Source organism: Pocillopora verrucosa, chromosome 1 (assembly GCF_036669915.1).
Source record: "Pocillopora verrucosa isolate sample1 chromosome 1, ASM3666991v2, whole genome shotgun sequence".
Classification (NCBI taxonomy): domain Eukaryota; kingdom Metazoa; phylum Cnidaria; class Anthozoa; order Scleractinia; family Pocilloporidae; genus Pocillopora; species Pocillopora verrucosa.
Genome location: NC_089312.1, coordinates 31,158,165 through 31,179,157, shown reverse-complemented (window position 1 = coordinate 31,179,157; position 20,993 = coordinate 31,158,165). Strand labels below are relative to the sequence as shown.

The 20,993-nt window shown below is 37.2% G+C and overlaps 3 protein-coding genes across 3 annotated transcripts; 1 reads left to right on the top strand and 2 right to left on the bottom strand.

Moving 5' to 3' along the window:
- The first annotated feature begins 1,938 nt into the window (after window positions 1–1,938).
- LOC131768430 (V-type proton ATPase subunit E-like) lies at window positions 1,939–7,283 on the top strand. The gene is made up of 9 exons (XM_059084167.2): window positions 1,939–2,049; window positions 2,167–2,232; window positions 3,328–3,437; window positions 4,127–4,193; window positions 4,657–4,746; window positions 4,985–5,053; window positions 5,547–5,641; window positions 6,352–6,439; window positions 6,549–7,283. The coding sequence occupies exons 1-9, from the start codon at window positions 2,017–2,019 to the stop codon at window positions 6,609–6,611; spliced, it is 681 nt and encodes a 226-aa protein (XP_058940150.2). The 5' UTR covers window positions 1,939–2,016; the 3' UTR covers window positions 6,612–7,283.
- Window positions 7,284–7,286: 3 nt separating this feature from the next.
- LOC131768429 (mitochondrial glutamate carrier 2) lies at window positions 7,287–13,535 on the bottom strand. The gene is made up of 11 exons (XM_059084166.2): window positions 13,414–13,535; window positions 12,083–12,308; window positions 10,781–10,912; window positions 10,344–10,399; window positions 10,025–10,115; window positions 9,658–9,715; window positions 9,444–9,510; window positions 9,121–9,292; window positions 8,946–9,000; window positions 8,634–8,703; window positions 7,287–8,050 (listed from the first exon to the last, which is right to left on the bottom strand). Exons 2-11 carry the CDS (start codon window positions 12,097–12,099, stop codon window positions 7,791–7,793), a joined length of 978 nt encoding a protein of 325 aa, XP_058940149.2. The 5' UTR covers window positions 12,100–12,308; window positions 13,414–13,535; the 3' UTR covers window positions 7,287–7,790.
- Window positions 13,536–15,637: 2,102 nt separating this feature from the next.
- On the bottom strand, window positions 15,638–20,471 carry LOC131768441 (uncharacterized). Its single transcript, XM_059084177.2, has 4 exons — window positions 20,058–20,471; window positions 17,789–17,982; window positions 16,653–16,898; window positions 15,638–16,180 (listed from the first exon to the last, which is right to left on the bottom strand). The coding sequence occupies exons 1-4, from the start codon at window positions 20,287–20,289 to the stop codon at window positions 16,151–16,153; spliced, it is 702 nt and encodes a 233-aa protein (XP_058940160.2). The 5' UTR covers window positions 20,290–20,471; the 3' UTR covers window positions 15,638–16,150.
- Between the last annotated feature and the right edge of the window lie 522 nt (window positions 20,472–20,993).

Here is a 20,993-nt window from a genome sequence, read left to right as displayed (position 1 = left end):
TAATTGCTTTGAAGCGGCACCTTGTGAGCCACAGGCAACCCAAGCTCCAGCTGTGAGACGCAACGATGTCAACTTCTCAATAACAATACCTCACCTTACTTCCACAATGCATCGCCCGTTGTCTGACCGCTTACTTTGTTGAAACGAGGCCATTATAGCGAGTCAACCATTTCTAGATTTCCTACTTTTTCTCTTTGGAAATGGTCTTTATTTTACGAAACAAAATGATTAAAAGCACGAACAAAACTGATCGATCGACCGTTTTTGACGAAAAATAAAGGAGAGCGAGTTAGGTTGCAGATCGAATTAGGAAAATTATGGTAACACGGGAGAATGTGTGTGTTTGTCCTTTCAAGTCATTTTCATGTAATGTATGAAAGTCAAACAAAGCATATTTAATTTTTAATTGTATAGGTGATAAAATTAGCAACGCATGTTGAGACGGTAAGTAGAAAATTATTTTGGCACTTTGGGGCGGGTGAGAATTTTTTCTTTAACTGTTAATTTTCTTCATGACTTAAGAGGCTTTAAATGAGATGACCGCGACATTAGAAAAAAAACCTTTGATTCTTTGCAGAAAAATGTCTCTACTTGTTCAAATTGTCACTCGCTTCGCCCTCGACTCAGCAAACCCGGTTAAAAAGCAAAGAAAGAAAAAATTCCTCTTTTGGCAGGCTGTGTAGGATTCTGACAGCTTACCAACTTTATTGGTCTCATAAGCAATCTACATACATTGTAAATCAATGGTAGAAATGCTTGAAAGACCAAAAAGGATTGAGCGAACGGAAAAAGTATCCTATGCGAAGCGCAACCCAAAATCTGAGTTAAAAAAAATAAAAGAAGATAATAGACTTTTTCATAGGAAAATTTACTTTTTTTCCTTGACAAAATAATAAGAGGCCGTACCTAACAATTGTTCCATGAATTTCCACTGGATATGAAAGGGTAAATAGCCAACGACGCACGTAGCAACAAGCGCGAATGGAATAATCAAATTTTGCTAAATTCTGAACTTTTGGATTTAGGGAGCCCTTTTTCAGCTCCGCGACAGTTGGCGCATTACATTTTCATGTAAGGTGACTCGAACTATATAAACAGTAGCCTCTATTTGGCGCGAAAATATGCACACGGATATTTGTCTGCGGTCATTATCTGTTCCAAGATGCGAACAAATTCCCGGGAAGCGAAGCTTAAGGAAAACTGCGAGCTTCCGGGAACAGACAAATTTTCGCGCAAAACAAAGCTCTTCTGTTTATTATCCTTCAAATGTTTTGTAACGGGAGTGAAAAAATTTTTACGAATAGCTTCCTGTTTTCTGCGTGGGATGTTTCCTCTGAGTGTTCTCACATAAGACTTTATAAACAAGCAAATATTCCCTTCTTCTGTAACAACCATAAAACTCTCTCTCTTGTTGAATTAAATTTTAAACGAAGACTTATCGTAGCGGACGTAAGGTTCGAACATCAGGAAAATCATTTGGATGATATCCTCGGATATCCCTCTTAGTGATACGTTTAGACCAATCGCGCATGAGCAAAAAACATTTGATGGATCCTAAGAGCCGATAACTGGAGTTAAGTGAACCGACCAGAACACTAGAAGCACTGTATTCGGAGTTGAAAATTTTCGAAATGTCGTATCCTTTCCAACCTCCAGTACCGTCCATTTAAAATAAGCCAGAGGTAATTAAAATTACATATTCAATTAATTGATTATTCATTCATTTTTTTGCATCTAAAAGAAAATATTTATCAGTGATAAGAAATTGTATACTTTGCAAGTCCTGCTTCATGCTCTCATGTTTAATTTTCTCCTTTTTGAAAGGACCAAAACATGTAGCAGCCGCTGAAAGCTTTCTTCTCCCCAGGTACTTCAAGGACAGAGCGTACCGAGTGCAAGGTGCCTGGGTCGAATTTGTTTTCCCAGCATACACCTGAAGCCGACAGAAAATTGCTCTCAACTTGCCTTACAGTAGTAATCTTAAAGTTGTGCGGTCCATCTCCACTAGTTATCAGGATGGCCCTTAACGACGCTGAAGTTCGAAAACAAGTAGGTCTCTACGTTGTTTATCCCTTTTTCCTACAGTTCGAGTTATTCTGAGGTGCAGTTATCGGCAGTTCGACCTTAAAGTAAAGGTTATAAACACCTGAGTCGCTTGTATTGCAGATCGAACATATGATGGCATTTATAGAGCAGGAAGCCAAGGAAAAGGTCGAGGAAATCGACGCCAAGGTACCTTGATGATGAAAACGTTTATTCTGTAAATAATAACGCCTAAACTCTCCCTATAATCCAGAACCGGTGTGATCAGCTGAAACACTTACACATTTCATCGGTGTTCGAGTCCTTTTTGGTAATGACGTCACTGTGAGTTGTTATTTCTCTCTGGTAGGATAAAAATTGGCGTTTTCTTGTTTGTGACCAACAGTTAAGTATTCGTTGATCGTGATTGTGCTGAATTGAAATGAAGCACAAGGGTTATATCCTTTTCCTGTGTTAAGCTTTGAAACTTTCCATTCTTACTTTCGTTCGTCTTCCCCTCGTCCTAACATGTCTTTACATGGTTCCATCGGCTCAAAGGGTGGATGTTCACATTCATATTCCCTAGATCTTCTATTTATCTTGTGAAAATCACCATTTACCTTAAAGTGTGTATCTTCACTCGTGACAGCTGATACCCAATACTCTTTCAAGTTCATGCAGAGATCTAGGTGGTCCTAAGTCATCATTCTACAAAAGGCAAAATCATGTTTTAGGAATAGTTTTAAAAAAAAAGTATATCAATAAAAATAGAGGTGAAAGGTACAGTGTACTCTTAAGTACCCCTTCCTTTTTTATTCTTGTTGATGGCCTCGTGATCTACCCATTGCTTACCTATTACTGGCACCATATTACAACCTTAGTTTATAGCCTTTATAGTGGTCAAAGAAAAGGGTGGTATGTCTGAAGCTTTCTCAAAGAATGAGTAATCAAAAAATATGCTTTTCTCTGGGAAAGTCTACTAATCCTGGTTGACTTAGCAAAGCTTTGGGAGCGCTGGTTTAAATCCCAGAATGAAAAGTATCATCTAGAATGGTTAACCCTTTAACCCCTAAGAGCGACTAGCATCTAATTTCTCCTTACAGCATCATCCCTAAATTAAACATTAAGGTCATGAGAATAAAGGAGATGATCACCAACTAAAGAAGCTCATGATTGCCGAACAAATTCTCCTTGTCAGAACCTTAGGAAATGTCTAGAGAGTAGTAAGGAGAATATGGATACTGATGTTAGGGAGTAAAGGGTTAAAGCAACCCCTTCAATTTTGTCCCGTTTACCTATTTTTAGGCAGAAGAAGAGTTCAATATTGAGAAAGGTCGCCTCGTACAGCAGGAGCGTCTCAAAATAATGACTTTTTATGAAAAGAAAGAAAAGCAAGTTGAGTTGCAAAAGAAAATGTAAGTGTAGTTTAGCCACTGTAGGTAATTAAATTGTTAACGGTAGGAATACGATATACATGTATATTATAGTTCACGTTTTTAAAGACATTTTCATCAGATTTTTTAGAGATGTTGGGACTGAGTAATTTATGTCTTAATAAAACAGGAATGAAAAGGTAAATTTTTGCTGTGATTACAAAATTTCCAAGAGATTGTTAGTTTTATTTCCAGTAGTGAAAAAAATCATTATACAGGATTATTGAGAACAAAAGTTGAGTGCTTGTTAGCTGATCGCCTTTTAGTTTTATTAAAAATCTTTAGCTCAGTTTATCTTGAAGCCTTTTTATTTTTGGTACCTATGGCTCCTTTTGTAGTATAGTTATTTAACCAAGCAGAAGTAAAATTTAAAACTCCAAGCCAAACTTGAACGATATCTTGTAACATTTATTTTTTAGCTGATTTTTTTTGTTGTTGAATAATTGATGTTGTGAATCTTTTGCCTTGATGAATAATTTAGTACTTGGATGTGAAAATCCACAAAATGAAAAGTTTCATCTTTGCATACAAAAAGAAAATTTACCTCAAAATCTATTGTGTATCATATAATCACATGTACATATAACACAATTTTGACAACATATATCTAATTTATATATATATTGAAAACAATCTTTGCATACATATTTTTTGTCAATGTTAATATTTAGTCAGAGATCAAATCAGTTGAATCAGTCACGACTGAAGACCCTCAAGGCACAGGATGATCATATCAAGGTAATTACAAACTTACTTTAAATGTGAAGACAAGATTTGGTCAAATCAGAAATTAAAACTTTAAACCCTATTTGACTTGGGAGGTCAAAATGTCCTACATGGTTAATCCTTTACCTCCCATCAGTGACCAAGACAGAGTTTTACTTTACAATGATAATACAGTGTCAAGCAGATGATTGGTGAGAATAAAGAAAAGCATCAGAAGTGAATCATTAGTTTATCCAGTGCAAAATTCTTCAAACTTGCTTCATGGAAATTGTGTAGCAGACAGGAAGGAGAATTACAAAGTAAATGAAATCTCGGAAGTGGAACGGGTTAGACTTGCAAAACAATCCAGATTGAAGTAGATAAAGGGAAAGATTCTTACTATTTGTATTATCAATTTTTGGTGAAAAGAGGAATCCCTAGGTTTTGTTTTAGTCAACCCATTAAGTGGATGAATCTTATCGCATGTTATTCACAGGCTATACTTGATGATGCAGTTAAACAGCTTGGTAAGGTGACACAAGACAAGACTCAGTATTCGCAAGTTGTCAAAGGCCTTATAACACAAGTAAGTTTAGCTTCATCTAACATTTGGTATTAGTACAATTGCTCAGGTGAAAAGAGATGTGCATACTCTTATTGGTAGATAATTGCATTATATCTCACTATAATCACCTTGCACATAGTGATTATACCAGGGGCACTAAATTTCAATGTGGCTGCCTCACATTTTGTCATTGTTTCATAGTAATTGTTTGCAACTACTTGGTATGAGTACTTTAAGTGTTTTCATGTCTTCTCTTCAGGGATTATTTCAGCTCCTGGAGCCAGCTGTGTCAATTCGGTGTCGCCAACAAGACCTTGATATTATGAAGGTAGTATTTTTAACTTTGGATTTCTATGATATATCCACAAATCTAATTATAACAAATTTGGGTCTGAATCTCAACTCCTTATTAAAATTTTTGATTGTATGTGGCCTTGCACAAACATTGAAAAAAGTAGTTATGTCTGAACTTCTTGGTTGTAAGCACATTGAAAAGGGTCTTTTTTAGTGCAAGTTTGTGTTTGCTTTCAACAAATTTCGAATCCATAATTTTGTAAGATTTTTTTCAATGGAAACTGACCTAATGACAACCAGAATTATAAAATAACAATGTAAACATTTGGTTGATGCTAAAATAGATTTTTCTTCTCAAAAATGAAGCCACTATTTGGTGTAATGCAACATAAAAATTTTACAAAGTTTGAACATACTTTAACACCACACTGAATTTTACTTCTTGACTAGTAGTGCAGTATAATAAAATTGAATAGGAATGAAAATTAAAAGATTGCAGTAGTTATAATATCTTAATAATTATGCAGGATGTAAAGGATGCTGCTGTTGAGGAATATAAAAAAGCCACAAAGAAAAGTGTAGAATTAAGCATTGATGAGCAGACATTTCTAGGCTCTGACTGGTAAGTATGTTTGATGCTAGAGCAGTTAGAAATACCATACTTCCACACCCGGGCACTTACTTAAAATTTCAGCCAAAAGGAGGGTCACTAATTGAGAGGAGGGTGCTTAATCAAAGGGGGTGCGTATTATCAAACTGTTATTCTGTATTGATTCTTCTGTAGTTGAAGCTTTAAAAAGTTATAAGGTGGCAAAAGAGATAGGTTTTCCTAGTATCCCTACTATTTGAAAAAGTGAGGGAGAAGGGGGGTGCCTACTCGAGAGGGGAAATTGAGATTGTTTTAGTGATTGATCATTTCCTTTATTCTCATGACCGTAATGTGATTCACAGGTGATATTGTAAGGAGAAATTAGACACTAGTTACTCTAAGGGGTCAAAGGAAGGGTTTAATAGTGATTTCTCTGGCTCTTGTGTTACCACTCTGAATTTGTAAGGTTTCCAGTCAGCCCTATGCCAGGTGAGAGACATTCATAGTGGTTCTTACAGCAACAATCTCTGTTTTTTTATGGTAAGCTGGAACAAAGTAGACAATTGTGGGTTTGCACAATGCACTCATCCTGCCTCACTTTTGAATTGTGACATTAGAACTGCATCAAAATATGTTGAACTGTCACCTACACAGACTGGCTGTAAACATATCCAAACCAACCTTGTAATTTTTATGCAATTATTTTGTATATATATTTATATTATTATTCTATTCAACTGCAGTGCGGGTGGTGTTGAATTGTTAGCAAAACAAGGACGGATTAAAGTTGTAAACACATTAGAGAGCCGCCTTGAAATGATGAGTAAACAGGTGTGTAATTATATCCTATATTGAAGTAGCATATGAGTTAATTTTTTTACATCCATTTATCAGTAATAGCGACAAAATTGTTTAAATGTTTCTTTCATTGTTATTGCAGATGATGCCAGAGATTAGGGAGACTTTATTTGGTGCAAACACCAGAAGAGCATTCTTTGACTGATGTGCCCAATTTCTTGACCACAAACTTTGTTTCCTTTATACAAATTTTCCTTTCCTATCCTAAAACCATATGACCTCCTACTGATAAAAAAATGTGTGTAAACTTCTTTCTGGATGAACATTCCTTTGAATTTACTTGGAAGGGGTTATTTTTGTTTTGTTTTTTTGTTCGTTGTGTTTTGGGTTTTTTTTTTTTTGTTAGCATGTGCTGGTTGTCAATGCTAGTATTGTTTTGTTTTGCTTTGATTTGCTTTTTTTTGTTTTCCAGGCTCTGTTTTGGTCAGAATTGTTTTGAAGGGCAGAGGGGGGGAAGCAGAAAGGGCTTTTCCATGTCCTGTAATTAAATAAGATTTGATGATACTTGAAATAATTGAGAAAGCTAATTATGTCCAATTTTAGACCATGACTTGGATTGTCCCAATTATCTAGTAAACTTGAATAAGGCTTCTAAGTTGACCCCATATTTTCTGTTTTGTCCTCTTGTCACAGTAAGGTTTAACCCTTTACCCCCCAGAACTGATTAACTTTAACTTCTCTCTATAATATCCATACATTATCCATCACGTGGTTAATGAGATCACTAAAACTTATCAGATAGAAGTTGTTATCCAGTACTTTTGACAAATTCTCGTAAGTAACTTACAAGGAAATTTATAGCAACAAGACGGGAGAATTAGCAATCGGATCTTGGGAATTAAGGGGTTTAAATAACATTATTACATCAGTGATGCCATTCATTTTCAACTGTTTATTTTTATCCTACTGCCATGTGAAGATGAGATATTGACGTCTATTTTATACTGTCAAAGATACCTATCACATATTCCTATGAAGTTCTCTGGTAATTTTCATCTGACGGTTTTAACCTTTCTCTGTCACTTGTGCAACCTTTAGAAACCAGCTACAATTTACCACTGTCACATAATTTGGACAGATCTGATTCGTAAAATCTTCGAGAGGGGAATTATAATGCTACATGTTAATAAATACTGGTTACATTACCCGACACCTTTGACAGAAGTCTAGTAAATTTGCAAAAAGCTTTGAGCCTTGAGTATTAACACGAAATTGTTGTCCTTTTTTTCTGTGTACGCATGAAGTTGATTCATGCCCCAACTCGTTCTTGATTGTTCTTTTATTAACATGAACCGTTAGTTTTATTTTTTTATAGCCATCTAGCTCAAATTTCTCCCGCTTCAAGTCCCAATATTTTTTCAGCCACTCCCAAGAAGTATACCATCTGGGCAATTCCAAACAACGGTGCAATTACGATTATCCTTGGCACTACTCCTTTATAAAATGCACCTATCCCTTCATTTACGTAGGTTTTTTGAACGCAGTCCCACAAACTGTTGTAGGCAGCTTCTCCTCCTGTTCTTATCACCTGGAGCCTTGTTTTGATCACATCCAATGGAGTGACAGCTGCACTTCCTATCATAGCTGGATTGAAACATCAAAGGTTATTAGTTTTGGTCATAACACGATCGCGGATACGTGATGTTTGGAGATACTATTTCCTTGCTGGCTGGTAATCCACGCGAAACAACCTTCCGTGTTTGTAAAAGGATCAACTAATGCTATTTTCTGTATTTCTTCGAATAAGCGCCCACTCTCCATTGGGCACCTTTCCCCGATGAAGCGCCCTCGCCCTAGGCCAAAATATCAAACAAGCGCCCACCCCCCAACCCCTCATTTTCCTAGATAGTAAGGATACAAGAAAAACCTGTTTCTACCTCAATTTATTAACTCCTCAAGCGTCAACTACAGCTGAATCAGTACAGGTTAATAGTTCTTATGAGTGCCTTCCTTCCAATAAGCGTCCACCCATTATTCGAGGAAATACAGTATTAACGATATTGAAGAAGTTCCGGCTGTTTTCCGGTTAATTCCCAATCGTTTGTAGACGAAATCGACCTCTGTTTTTCGATTTGGTTTGTTTTTCTTTCTGCCTGATCGTCTTTTTTTTTAAGAGGAACTCGATTTACTATTGAAGTGAACAGAAAGCAAAATACAACAAACTAACCAGCAGTACACCCTGCCATCAAAGATTGTAGTGGCCCTGGGGCATGGCTGTGTGTCCCATCTCCCTGAAACTAAACAAAAGACACCATCGCTAAGTCATTCCCGGGGCAATATACCATGCGAGCAGGCCTAAGCTACTCACACTTCTGCACGGGTTTTCTCGCCCATGGGAAAATGTAAGGCAGGGCTGGTATGAGGCTGTGAGCGACGCGAGCCGGCGAGTGATTATCTAGGATTCTGCGTCCAGTGGCACCACTAACCAGGGCTTGCTAGTAGGATAACGGTAATTTTAGTTACGCGTTTCTTCACTTACCTCAAGTCTGAGATAGGCAAACAGAGGAAAGTAGATGCAGGAAAACGGCACGTCCCTGGCGAGAAATAAGAAAGAAGTATAGAATCAGCGTTTAAAAAACACTCGAGAGATATGACAGACTACAAGAACATAGTGATCGTGGCGTAATATTTGTTGACTTTCTCCCCCACAGTACCTCAGTAATGTGGCGCCAAGTCCTCTGTAAATGCCACTTATACCCTTGCTCCTCATCAGGTCATGTGCTATTCTTAGGGCGGATTGGGGGGCTGTGCTTGAATTGGTGCCGAACGTCCTAACGTTTGAGCTCGCCGCCGCCACAGTGGTAGTTGAGTTGGCTATCCGGGGAGCTATTGGTAAAAAAGTAAATATAAGACTGAACTTGTTTTCTGACTAAATATTACAGGTTTCCCAACCCTATTGAGAATGGAATCGTCCTTTTCAGGGTGAAACAAATGTAGCAGTCAAACTGAGCTAGGGTCCCCTGTAAGTATAATGTACCTGTTGTTTGTGATCCAGCCAACTGAAGCTGTATTTTGAGCATTTCCATCGGTGTGGTAATGACCACCTGGAAGGAAAATAAAACAACCAGACAATTTCATATTAAAATAAAGCTCATAAACTACGGAAAAATAGATTTTAGGTGTTGTGAGATACGTAATGTCGCCATAACTGAGCGTTGTAGATAATACCGTGAACAGTTTTTGACTCTCACCTGACAAAACCCAGCAGCCCCACCAGCGATCATCTCTTTGCTCAAGGGAAGGGTGTGTCTGAAATGTAGACAGGAAAGAAGGATTGGACCAGCGAGACGTGACACCACTTGGAATTGTTTATTGGGTTATCCCAAATTGGACTACACTTCAAACTAGTTTGCCAAAAGTGAAAAGTAGCAAACACTAGCGGTAAACGATGGAGAAGATTAAAACGGATTCGAGGGCGAAAAACACTCAATTTACTTTTTAACTTATTTTCAGGTTTAAGTTCAGAACTTGGATCTGTAATCGAACGAAATCAATGTATCCATCACCGATTTCCTCGAAAACTAAAAACACCACAAAGTTTCTGATCCGGGGAAATACCTTCTTCCACCATACATCTGTCTTAGCTGGTCGTTTACAGCAAGTTTCAATGCCTTTTCCGGGTTTATGAGTAACAAATTTACTCCTATGCCTAAAGGAGATAAAAAAATGTACAACGGGGTTTGATGGTTGAACCATTGCTACAACTGATTTTTATCAAACGTATTACAATCATCTGTTGACCTCCATACCTTCATAATAGTGATCATATAGTGTACCTCTGATGAGGTGATTTCTGAATAAAGCATCCACATCCCCTAACAAAATGGTTAACAATAATACTTGAAGCGATCGTAATGATCCCTTAGACGGAACTAACCTTTGTATAAACCTCTCACCCCTTCTGCTCTTGCCACTTTCCATAGACAGTCCGCTCTACGGAAGAAATAATCGAAGACATGCTTTTAAGGTAAATCTTGCTGCTTCTAAAGAGAAGGCAAGGACCATTTGCGAAAGCAAATTGCCTCAAAAGTCAATGGAACTTCGCATGATGAAAAGAGTCATACAGTTAAGATATTTATGCTCTGATCACCATTTTGTATATTGAGTTTTAAAGCCTCGTTTGAATGAAAAAAATTAAGCCATATAAACGTCAGCGATCCCAAAAACTGTTCTGTTGTCAAAGGTTCCATGTTTGTTACTAATTTTGCAATGACCTTGAATGAACAACGTGGCACAGTACCACAGTACTGTAGAAGAACACACTCCATTGAATACTGCAGATCATTGTGTTTATGAAATCCACATGCAACTTACAAGTTTTTGTAGTGCTTTTGAGCCCCAAGATGTCTTTGATCCTGTAGTCTTGTTTTACACAAATCCAATGGGAAGGTGCATGCAACGCCGACCACTCCAGCAATAGCACCATTTATAAGTTTGGCTAAAAAGCTAAGCAAAAAAATTCAGTGTTACAGAGCCATGTTCTTTTGGTATACATCTACAAAAATTTATTTTACCGACAGTCGCACAATTTTGTGAAAATAATACATAATAATATAAAATCGAAAGAAGTTAACTGAACATAACATTTAAATGCTTATAAAAAAAAAGAAAAAGTTGTTAGCTTCTAAAAAAATGTTCTGATAACCTCTTTCAGTGAACAAAGTAAATCACATTCAGAGTCAATATCACCAGTTCGCTTGTTAATTAGTTATGCGTTTCAGCAGGAGCGAGCTAACCTAATTAATACTTCATTCACTTTTACTCATAATCGTTGTTTGGTTTCAAATTAAATTTACTGGAGATTTCTTTCCCTATTGATACGATTTTAATGAACTGCACACAATAAACAGAGCTCTGAATGAGCTTGTATTCCAGAGTGGAATTTATTTAATCTTGGTAACATTAACAAAGAAAACCTTTCTGTGATTTTTCATACGCTCATCAGTTTGGATTTTTTTTTTCGGTCGCAGATACAAAAACTGGAGGCGTTTGTAGGATGTTGAGTCTGTTGCAGAAGCTTATTTCCAACTAATTCTTATTCTGATACTCAGCTAAACTGATATACTTATCCTCAACTTGTAGGTTAGAACTAAGCTTCGCTTTTTTAGCGTAAAATGACTTGCTTGAGCTGGTGTCTATTTTGACTTGCAAGTTTTCTTGATCTTTCGAAGTACGCTTTGTCAAGATTAATAATTGATTATCTCAATTTTTTGGCTTAGTGAGTAAGTCAGCCAAAGAAAAATCAAGATGATACGAGGGTATGTCAATGAAAACAAATCAAGCAAAGTTAAAATGCAGTCGTCGTTCTTGACAGTTCTGCCTTGATTTCTGTGTAAAATTGAGCTGACTTAAAAAGTAGCTTTGAAACAGTCAAATGTGTTGTTTATACAAACTCAGAGTTTTAAAAATACATAGCTTGCAATATGTCTCCGTGATATAAATCTGGTCTGGCAAAAAAAGCGTAGATTTTATCGCGGAGTTCGTCATCAAGTCAAATTACCGAGATTTCCTACATTTTGATTTAGTTTCAAGCGAAGAATGCAAATTGTCTATTTTTGCTTTAAGAACGTGTTCAAAAAACATAGGAGTTATTAAAATTGCAACGTCAAAGCTTACCTGTGATGATTTTCCATATAATAGGATCAATGTTTGGGGCTGCGGACTGCGGAAGGTTGGCTTCGAGCAGCGATGATGGTACCTACGGCTTCAGCTTGCTTCGGGTGCTTGCGCCGTCGTTAGCGCCACAATTTCTATCCCTCTGTCCAATCAGATTGATTCAAAGAACTTGTGACGCCAAATTGGACCAATTAGAGGACGCGTTAGATTCTGCTTCACTTCTTAGCTGATGGTCGAAGAAGCAAAACAAAAAAACAGTAAAAAAAACAAAAACAAAAAAACTCGCGGAAACTCAAGCTTGAAAAAACAAGTGCTGAGCGATATAGTTTGTAGCTAACTTCCATGTTTTTCTTTCTTTTTTTTTCTTTCCCATTTTTTAATCTTCCTGTCGCCCTAGGATGTTATATTTGATTTACTTGTGACTTTTTGCTGAGAAAAAATTCTGTTTAATTCGGGACACAGTGTTGCAAAACAAAGTAATCATCTATTATAGGACTTTTGTACAAAATTGTTGGCATCATCGCGAAACGACATACGAAAAGTAACGACGCATTCCATCAAAGGAAGTCCAAAACTTTTGTAGTGATGCTCGAGTTGGGGCTGGTTTGAGGGAAAGGGGCTGAGGATGACATATCGAGCAAGACCGATCCCCGACCTCACCCTCGCTATTTCCAATTTCAGAGGTTTGCTACCTGAAACAAAGATCGCGACTAGTTTCTTTATTTATTACAGGTTTTCATGGGAGATAGCGTGACTACATCCGTCACGCGCAAGGTAGATACTGAACATGGTCGACCTGTCAAATGTTGATGTAAATAGACAATGTATGTATACGATATCTAAGGTGACTGTAACCAAATTTACGAACGACATGTAAGAGGAGAAACGAATGATAAAGTTGCGGTTTTTGAGGCTTAACGACTACCAACCATGATGTGTTTCCAACCAATAAAAATTGTCTACGGACAAATGCAAAATAGTGATTTAAAATTGTTTATGTTTCGATCGAGAAAATTTGAGAACTGAACGGGACTCAATTAATTACTGCGACTGTGATGGAAATAAACTCATTAGCGGCATCTGACAAGGAACATACCAAAAACATAACATTCCATCTTGGTTCACAACTTTACCAAAACAAAGATAAAATTTTAGTTTAGTCTGCACAAGTATTTATACCAATGTGTTTCCCTTTAAGAAGAAGTGAACTGAAGTCACTTTCCCAAAAAGGCAACTTAAGAGAGCTTGCTTTTACCAAACGCGCATTACGCGGTAAATAGGAACATCAGTAATCGCGATCTCAAAAGTAATTCAAAAGATCATTGACTTACTTTGCCTCTTCGTTCAGATGCGTCGAGTAGACCAGCTCTGAAGAATGAGATGAAAGTCTTTGATACGAATAGGAGAGCGATTTCGTGCCTGAGAAGCTTGTTCGGCTTACTGTGAAATATAGCACGCCGTGGATGTGAAAAAATGCTAGTCGACTTGTATGGCGTTGTTTAAAATTTAATTAGCTTTACGACAGGGTCGTCCAGTTGTTTTTAATGATTTATTTGAAACCCTTAACTGCTATTCACGTTTAGCTGTTTGCCGCTTGAGGGCTGATGCAGATTTGAGAATATATCACAAAATCTGTTATCATCGTGCGGTTTCTTTTCGAGTTTTCCCTCAGCTTTTTCATCTCTTGTTGCTCCTAGTAAGTAGAAGTCATTAAAAAAAATTGTCGAACAAGAAAAATGAAACGAGGACCACACCCAAACAGGTGACGTCAATTAAATTAAACCTTTTGACTTTCAAGATTACCTGCATGAGACAGGTTTCAAACAGGTGAATTTAATTTTTTACCAGTTAAATGCATTCATACACACTCTGTTTATTGATCGGCATTGGTACTGAGGGACAGAGCACACGTACAGCGAAAAAGGGGGTAAGTTCTGCCCCAGTCTCCGCTTAGATACTTGTATCGTCTACAGATCATGCAGTAAGCATAATATCCAACGATAATCGCATGCTTAGGAATGATAAGGGTTCTTTGAACAACTAGTATTGAATACAAAAGAAAATTTACAAGTAGCTCGAAACGTAACGAAAAATATCGTTAGGTGTGTTTAATTTAATAACCTATGTCCATAGTTTGTTAAAATGCAACCGTTTCCTTTTTATTCTTTTGTTTGGTTATCGAGCTTTTTATGTCATGACACTAATGAAGACGATTAATAATGGCAATGAGAACGAGTGGAGTTCAATTCGGTCTGTAATTATACGGGTGATTAACAAAATCGGAGGACCGCGAAGCAGGACTCCGATTTGTCTATCATCGGTATGATTACAGACAGAACTGGACGACACAAAGTCCTGTTAACAATTAATCATAACCGTTACAATTCCTGAAAACAACAAATACATTTTGGACAAATATCTACGGTAAAGACGATACCTAAAGTAAAACATTCCTCGATTTTGGAAATTCCACAAGGTTTTTTTTTAGGATAAGTGGTTTTGTTGTGGTTATCGTGATCAGTTCTGTGATTGGTGGATTTGGCTGAAAGGTATGATTGGCTTCTTTAACTGCCCGATTACAGGTGTCCAATCACAGCCAGCGGCCCGATAGCAACTGTACAGAATGAATTGTGAAAAATAAAGTAGGCAATGCACTCATCACATTTGATGAAATTGTAATGGTTATGATAAATTGAAGAATTCACTCGCTTTCTCCAACCTTTCACTGCCAGTCTACTTGTCGGACAGGCGCCCATTCTATACCCATTTCTTCATGACTGGCTTCTTTGTCAAAACCCTTTAAACGAGAGAATGGCCAGCTTTTCTAAACTGACTTTTAATTAATGAGGGTGTCGTCATTGATCCTTTTTGTCCAAAGGAAAAAAATTGACTTTGCAAATTGCAAATTGCTTTGAAGACAACATAACGATAATTTTCATAATGAAAATTTAAACTATTTTACCCGAGTCCAGAGAGCGTATAATTCGGAACAGGAACAAGATGGTTCCGTTGCGAAAATTATCGCAAAGTGCCTCGATCTGGTACACGATAATGGGGTTACCTTAGTTACGCATTACGATGTTTATCTTACTGGTTTCACCTTTTCATAAGTTCCATTGTTTATTTACCTTTAGATTTAACTAGCAACTTCTGTGCATGGATCGTTAAATAACTTACTCTTAAGACGTGTTTGCTCTCACATTGCGCTGACTGTGAATATATAGAGATCGTATGTGTGAACTGCGGATTATGAATTGCTTCCACATTTTAAAACTGAAAATGTTGAAAGTCTTCTTGAGAAATAACTGAACAGCAAGAACATCATAAATCATGACATGCCATATAAGTATTTAATTAATTGAAATGATCAATTAAAGAAAGCTCATAAAAACAAAATTTACATGTTTGTGAGTGAGGATATGTTTTCCTTTTTTGGGAGGGAACGGGGGGGAAGGGGGCAGTATTAGGCAACTGACTTAAGCTCATAACTTCTACATCAAGAAAACGAAAACTAGAAAAATAACTCTAAGTTTCTATTAAATACTACACTACAAATATTGTGATGCTTTCCAGCAACTTTAATTTTGAATAAAAAAATACTGAAAGTTTAAGTTACAAATAGAAAAGAATTAAGAGGCTATGACACTCAAGACATGCTAGATAATCAACTTCATACATTTCACCAAATAAACAGTGATTCTCAAAGAGTAATGACAAAAAATGCATCCTGGGTGCTGTCATTTCACCATGTGTAACAACATCTCCTAAGTTTGTCTCTCTTGAACCTAGCTTCGCTATTGTTGAATTTAACAGCTACATGCTGTTGCTAAAAAAAAGGTTTATTTTAATTTGAAACAATTAAGTATCAATTAACAAAGAGAAAATCAGCTCTGATTCAACTGAATTTTAAAAAATGAAGTGCGTAACAGGGTGCACATTCCCATTGTCCTTTTAAATGTGGGAAGATATGTTTTTCAAGCAGGCCATCCCTTGCCAGGCAAAGCAGCTGTCATTATCAGAGCAGCTCCTCTTTAGCAACATGCTTCATTTGTTGATTGACTGCATCACTTAGCGACCTTTAGAATTCACAAATCGGGCCTGAGTAAAGAAACAGATACAAAACCATGTTTATATTGTATAAGTTCAAAAAAAGATATCATGTGCAAAACTTTCCAGTATTGAACTGGAAAAAAAAAGAAGAAAAACTGGTCCAGCTCATGAGTAAAAATTGATAATGAGACCTAGTTATAGTCTACTTGAACCTATGCTGAGCAATCAAACTTGGGGAGTTTTCTAATTGTAGAACAAGTGTTTTCATAACTCTTGCACAATACATAGCTTTATTCCAGGCAACGATAAATATTGAAAATTACTTTTTCACTAAGTGTCTGAAGGTAACTTGACTCCAATGGTACTTTAGTGAAGACAATTTAGATGCCATGGCTATAATATGAACACCAATAAAGACCATTTGAAGAAATGGCAATGGCCATACTTTGGGGAATCAATCCAAATAGAAAAAAATTGCGAATAAAAGCAAAAACACTGACTGCAGTGAGGTTGAACTTACAATTCCACCAGCCTCTTGCATGGGACGGCGATATGACTGACCCAAGTATTGCTCAAAATAGCCCTTCACTGCACCACAAGCATCAGATGTCATTAAGCACACTCTTTTACCAACATAATATGCAAATATCAAGTTGGTCCAGTTTCTGTCTCGACCAATCATGTTATCAATTTCTTTACTGAATCTGTCATAAGTCAGATCAGCAGCATTATCCAGGACATATGAAACCAAGTGTGTCTGAACTCCCTGTAAAGAAAATAAACCACAACAAAATAAATAGTGGCAATAAATTTTGTTATGATGCAAATTAGTTTAATTTATGATTCTGATGTTGATATCAGAACAGATCTTCATTCAATCTTGTACTCCAACATTAACATGAAAGTTTTCCTTTCAGCTGTCACCAAGTTTCACAGAACTTTCAGCACTTATCATTTATACTATGAAAATTATATCATGTGTAAAGACAATAAGATTTTATTCCTAGAAATACATTGTGGTATTTATTACATCCATGTATTACTGTGCCTAATACATGAACCCTGGACTCATGCTATTACACTAACCCTCAATCTTGAGGGTTTAAAGGGTTAAGATCTACTCTAAGTGTTGTAAAGATTGACATTACTTGAATGTGCAAAAAGCTACAAATGAGTACAAAATCATTTTACAACATACAAGTCACATCAACTTAAACAGTACAAGTAAGTAAAGCCTTGATATGGGCCCAAGTGACCCATGGGGCCAGTGCTTAACTCCGGTTTTCTTAACATGAAGCAGCTAGGAGTATTGCTACTCCCCCCTGGATGGGATGCTAGTCCATCGCAGGGTTACCCCCAGCACATTTGCTGGTACCCATTTGTACACCTGGGTGAAGAGAAGCACTGTGAGAGTAAAGTGTCTTTCTTGCCCAAGAACACAACACAATGACCCCACCCAGGGCTCAAACCTGGACCACCTGATCCAGAGTCAAGTACACTAACCATGAGGCCACCGTGCCTCCACCAACTTAATCAGGGAATACAATTATTTCTAAGAATAAAGTCTGACTGCTAATTAACTCTGGTTCTTTTAACTTAAAATAGTTCCCACTTCCCATTCCAAAGCAAAAAGTTTCAAGTACAAAATCAACTCACATCAACTCGATCGCCATATTGTTGATAAAGTGCATCACCAGCCCGTTGCATCTGATGTGCAAGTCTCGTCAGTTCTGGGTTTTGAGTTGAAACAGGCTCAGGCTCAGGTAACGCTCCATTACTGGAACTTTGTGCAACAAGTTTACTGTCAGTTACAAGATCATCCTCATCTGCTTCATCACATTCACAAGGAACTGGAGAAGATGAACAATGAAATTTACAATTCTTTCACTTTTGCCATCTAGTGTGAAACTCTCCCTTTATATATGCTAAAAATTTCTACAAAAATGTAATCATAAAAAGAGAATCAGTGTTCTACTGTGACAATATCCTCTCACAAAATTGTTAACAGACATGTTTGTCCAACTGCGTCACCTGTTTACTTGATGAAGGATTGAAATAACATTCTGGGAGAGGAATACATGTTTACTCCTTCAGGGTGTTCAAGGGTCAACCAAACTTTCTGTAGCTACCACACTGTGAAATTTAGTTAAGGATTAGTGCAATTTGCTCACATCAGCTCAAAATAACTCAAGCATTTTTTTTTACTCTGAGACTTGCCCTGTATCTGTGTGTAATGTTGATGCAATAATAATCCTGCAATGCAATTAGTGTTTTCTTTGTTTTTCTAGTGTTCAGTCATACTTTAGTTATGGTGGTGACACACTTGGGGATTTTATTCACTAATTATGAAGAATATGATCGGCAGCAAAAAGCACAATTACAGTCAACTCTCTGCTAACTGACACCCTTGTAAGAGGACAGTTCTACTGATGAACACTTTTTTCACTTTCAATTTTTGCCTCCCTGTCAAAAGCACATTCCTGAGCATTACCTTACACATCCCTGTAAGCAGAAACTCTCTTGTAAGCCGCAAGAAAGTAGCTTACACTTTCCCATTAGCAGATATCCACCCTACTTTTCTTTCATGCCATTTATGGGAGTCACTCCTGCAGGAGGGAAAATCTTCTAAATTCTGGAGGATGTCCACTTATAAGAGAGTTGACTGTATCTCACATGTCAGATATGGACCATTTTTATATGCTGAACACAGTGATCAGTGAAAATTGCAATCACTTCACCAGTACCTAGAAATTTTGCAGATCACTGTGATTGGCAAGTAAAGTTGACGAGAGTGTGGCACTTAAGTACTTTTAGCCTGCCTTGAAGATGTCTTAGTGTTTAGCTGTAGGAAAACATCTTTGTTAGCTGTGCTTTCATATTTGAAAGCAAAATTCTGTTAATACAAGGGCCAACTGGAATTTTCAGGGTTCACTTATTTTAAAGTAAGGCCATACACCATGAAGTACAAAGGTCATGAAGATTTACTTAAAAAGTATATGCTTGTCCAAACTTGTACAAGTAAAAATATGAGAAAGACATTGAGAATTAATGCAGAGATTGTATAATTCAGCATTTTTTAAAAACTTCCCTGTTTTCCTAGAAATACTATTTTTAGAAAAAGGGAAGTTTTTTCCTCCCTAACTTGTCATTTGAGAGAGTAATTAGTTTGCCTTCCTCATTCCAGATGTTCCTTTGAAACAGCCAAAATACATTATTCAGTTCCTTAACAAAACCACATTTCACTAGATTCTTGTGAGCATATTCATGATTCACAAAAAAGAGATACATGTAGGTACCTTAATAACATGCGCTGTTCTTTCAACAAAAAGATCTGTAACAGTCTGGCACAAATTTTTTAACTCTTAAACCAAGAAATTACGTGACACAAGCCTACTCAAATATTAGAGATTATGGGATTGAAGTTCGACTCAAGAACTGGTCAAACCACTCACATATCATCCCTTACCGTCAAATCTAGTTTAAGTGATAGGATCCCATTGTTCTACTTTGTTTTAAATAGGGTGATGCTTACGTGTAAGGAAAATCAATTAGTATTGAATATAGATAAAACCTGCCAGTCCTCAAAGAATAGAGAAGAAATATATTAGAGCTGGACAAACGGAAACACAAGAATATTGACTGTCATCACCGCCAAGAAGACGAAAGTTCTCTACAACTTCATTAACTTCGACAGGATCATGCAGAGCGAACCATGTGTGACTTCTGTCTGATGCAAGGACTATGAAGGAGGCCAATGGCTTATCAATTGGAATTCAATGACACACAAAAAATTGCGCCGTGCAAAGTGTGCAGATATCTACAGAACTTGACAAGAGTCCTAGTCATTCTAACAAACATAGTTCTATCGAGTCCTATCGAGATTACAACTATCAAATTCAATATCTAGGGTACGACTAATAGTTACCTCGAGACTGTTTGTAATTTTCATGGCCCTTTTTCTCGAGCATGATCGGGGAATCTGCTGCTTCTTTGGATGAATTTTTAACCATTAACTTCATACTTGCTGAATGGGGCAGTCTTAAAAATTCTTCGAAAAGCAAACAGGCTTGTTTCTCGATATCCTCTAAACTCTCTTCATAGCTTTCCACAGGAGCTCTCTGAGGTTTCAGATCGGAATAAGGCATGCCTTCTGCCATTACGAAAGCACTTGTTCCCTCACCAAGGGTCTACTGAATCTGTTCAAGTTCTGCAGATCAAAGCAGTCTTCAAGGATTCTTTGAAAAACAGGAAATTCGATTTTCCGCTGAGATTTTGACTTTCCCGAAAAACTCAATTATACGTCGTGTACGGTAATTTCCCCTTAACAATGCCGTCATCGTGCCTCGTCACGTCCCCCAATTTCAGGCCCAGTCTTTACCGAGTGTTCATCCTCTTGATATTCGTATAATAAACTTTAACCTTCCTCTCTTTTCGAGCCTCAGAGCTATTATCTAATCGCTTTAAAATGCTTTTATCGCTATAGAGCAGTTTGCCTGTGGTGTTGGATATTTCACGTGACTCGAAGGGGTCAAACCCATATTTCCTCCATTCGCTTTCAATTTCAATCGTGATGGCAGAGGCACTAAGGAAAAGGTCGCTTCCTTTCCCCTGAATGAAATCTGCCTTTCACATGTTATTTCTGAATAAGCAAAATCACGACGTGGCATTGCCTCAGCAAGTTGCTTGTTTGTTTGTTTGCTTTAGGGACAAGTTTTAAAAAGCCTGAATTTTTATAGAAGTTTTTATAGGCCTTGACATTATTTGCTCTTTATCTCAACCGAATAAAACGACCGTCAAACAATTTCACTCGCGTAAAGAAAGAACCGTTTCAAGAGCTCAGCATCGATTGCCCCATGATCAT

What these genes read in the sequence shown, in the direction of transcription:
- LOC131768430 (XM_059084167.2), top strand. Translation starts at nt 2,017, where the DNA reads ATGGCCCTTAACGACGCTGAAGTTCGAAAACAA. An exon ending in CACAGGATGATCATATCAAG is followed by an intron (nt 4,194 to 4,656) that starts GTAATTACAAAC and finishes TGTTATTCACAG; the next exon opens with GCTATACTTGATGATGCAGT. An exon ending in TTGAAATGATGAGTAAACAG is followed by an intron (nt 6,440 to 6,548) that starts GTGTGTAATTAT and finishes TTGTTATTGCAG; the next exon opens with ATGATGCCAGAGATTAGGGA.
- LOC131768429 (XM_059084166.2), bottom strand. An exon ending in GGCTGGATCACAAACAACAG is followed by an intron (nt 9,293 to 9,443) that starts GTACATTATACT and finishes TTTTACCAATAG; the next exon opens with CTCCCCGGATAGCCAACTCA. An exon ending in GATGGCAGGGTGTACTGCTG is followed by an intron (nt 8,051 to 8,633) that starts GTTAGTTTGTTG and finishes GTTTCAATCCAG; the next exon opens with CTATGATAGGAAGTGCAGCT.
- LOC131768441 (XM_059084177.2), bottom strand. Translation starts at nt 20,289, where the DNA reads ATGGCAGAAGGCATGCCTTATTCCGATCTGAAACCTCAGAGAGCTCCT. An exon ending in AAATTACAAACAGTCTCGAG is followed by an intron (nt 17,983 to 20,057) that starts GTAACTATTAGT and finishes CATCTTCTCCAG; the next exon opens with TTCCTTGTGAATGTGATGAA. An exon ending in AATATGGCGATCGAGTTGAT is followed by an intron (nt 16,899 to 17,788) that starts GTGAGTTGATTT and finishes TTTTCTTTACAG; the next exon opens with GGAGTTCAGACACACTTGGT.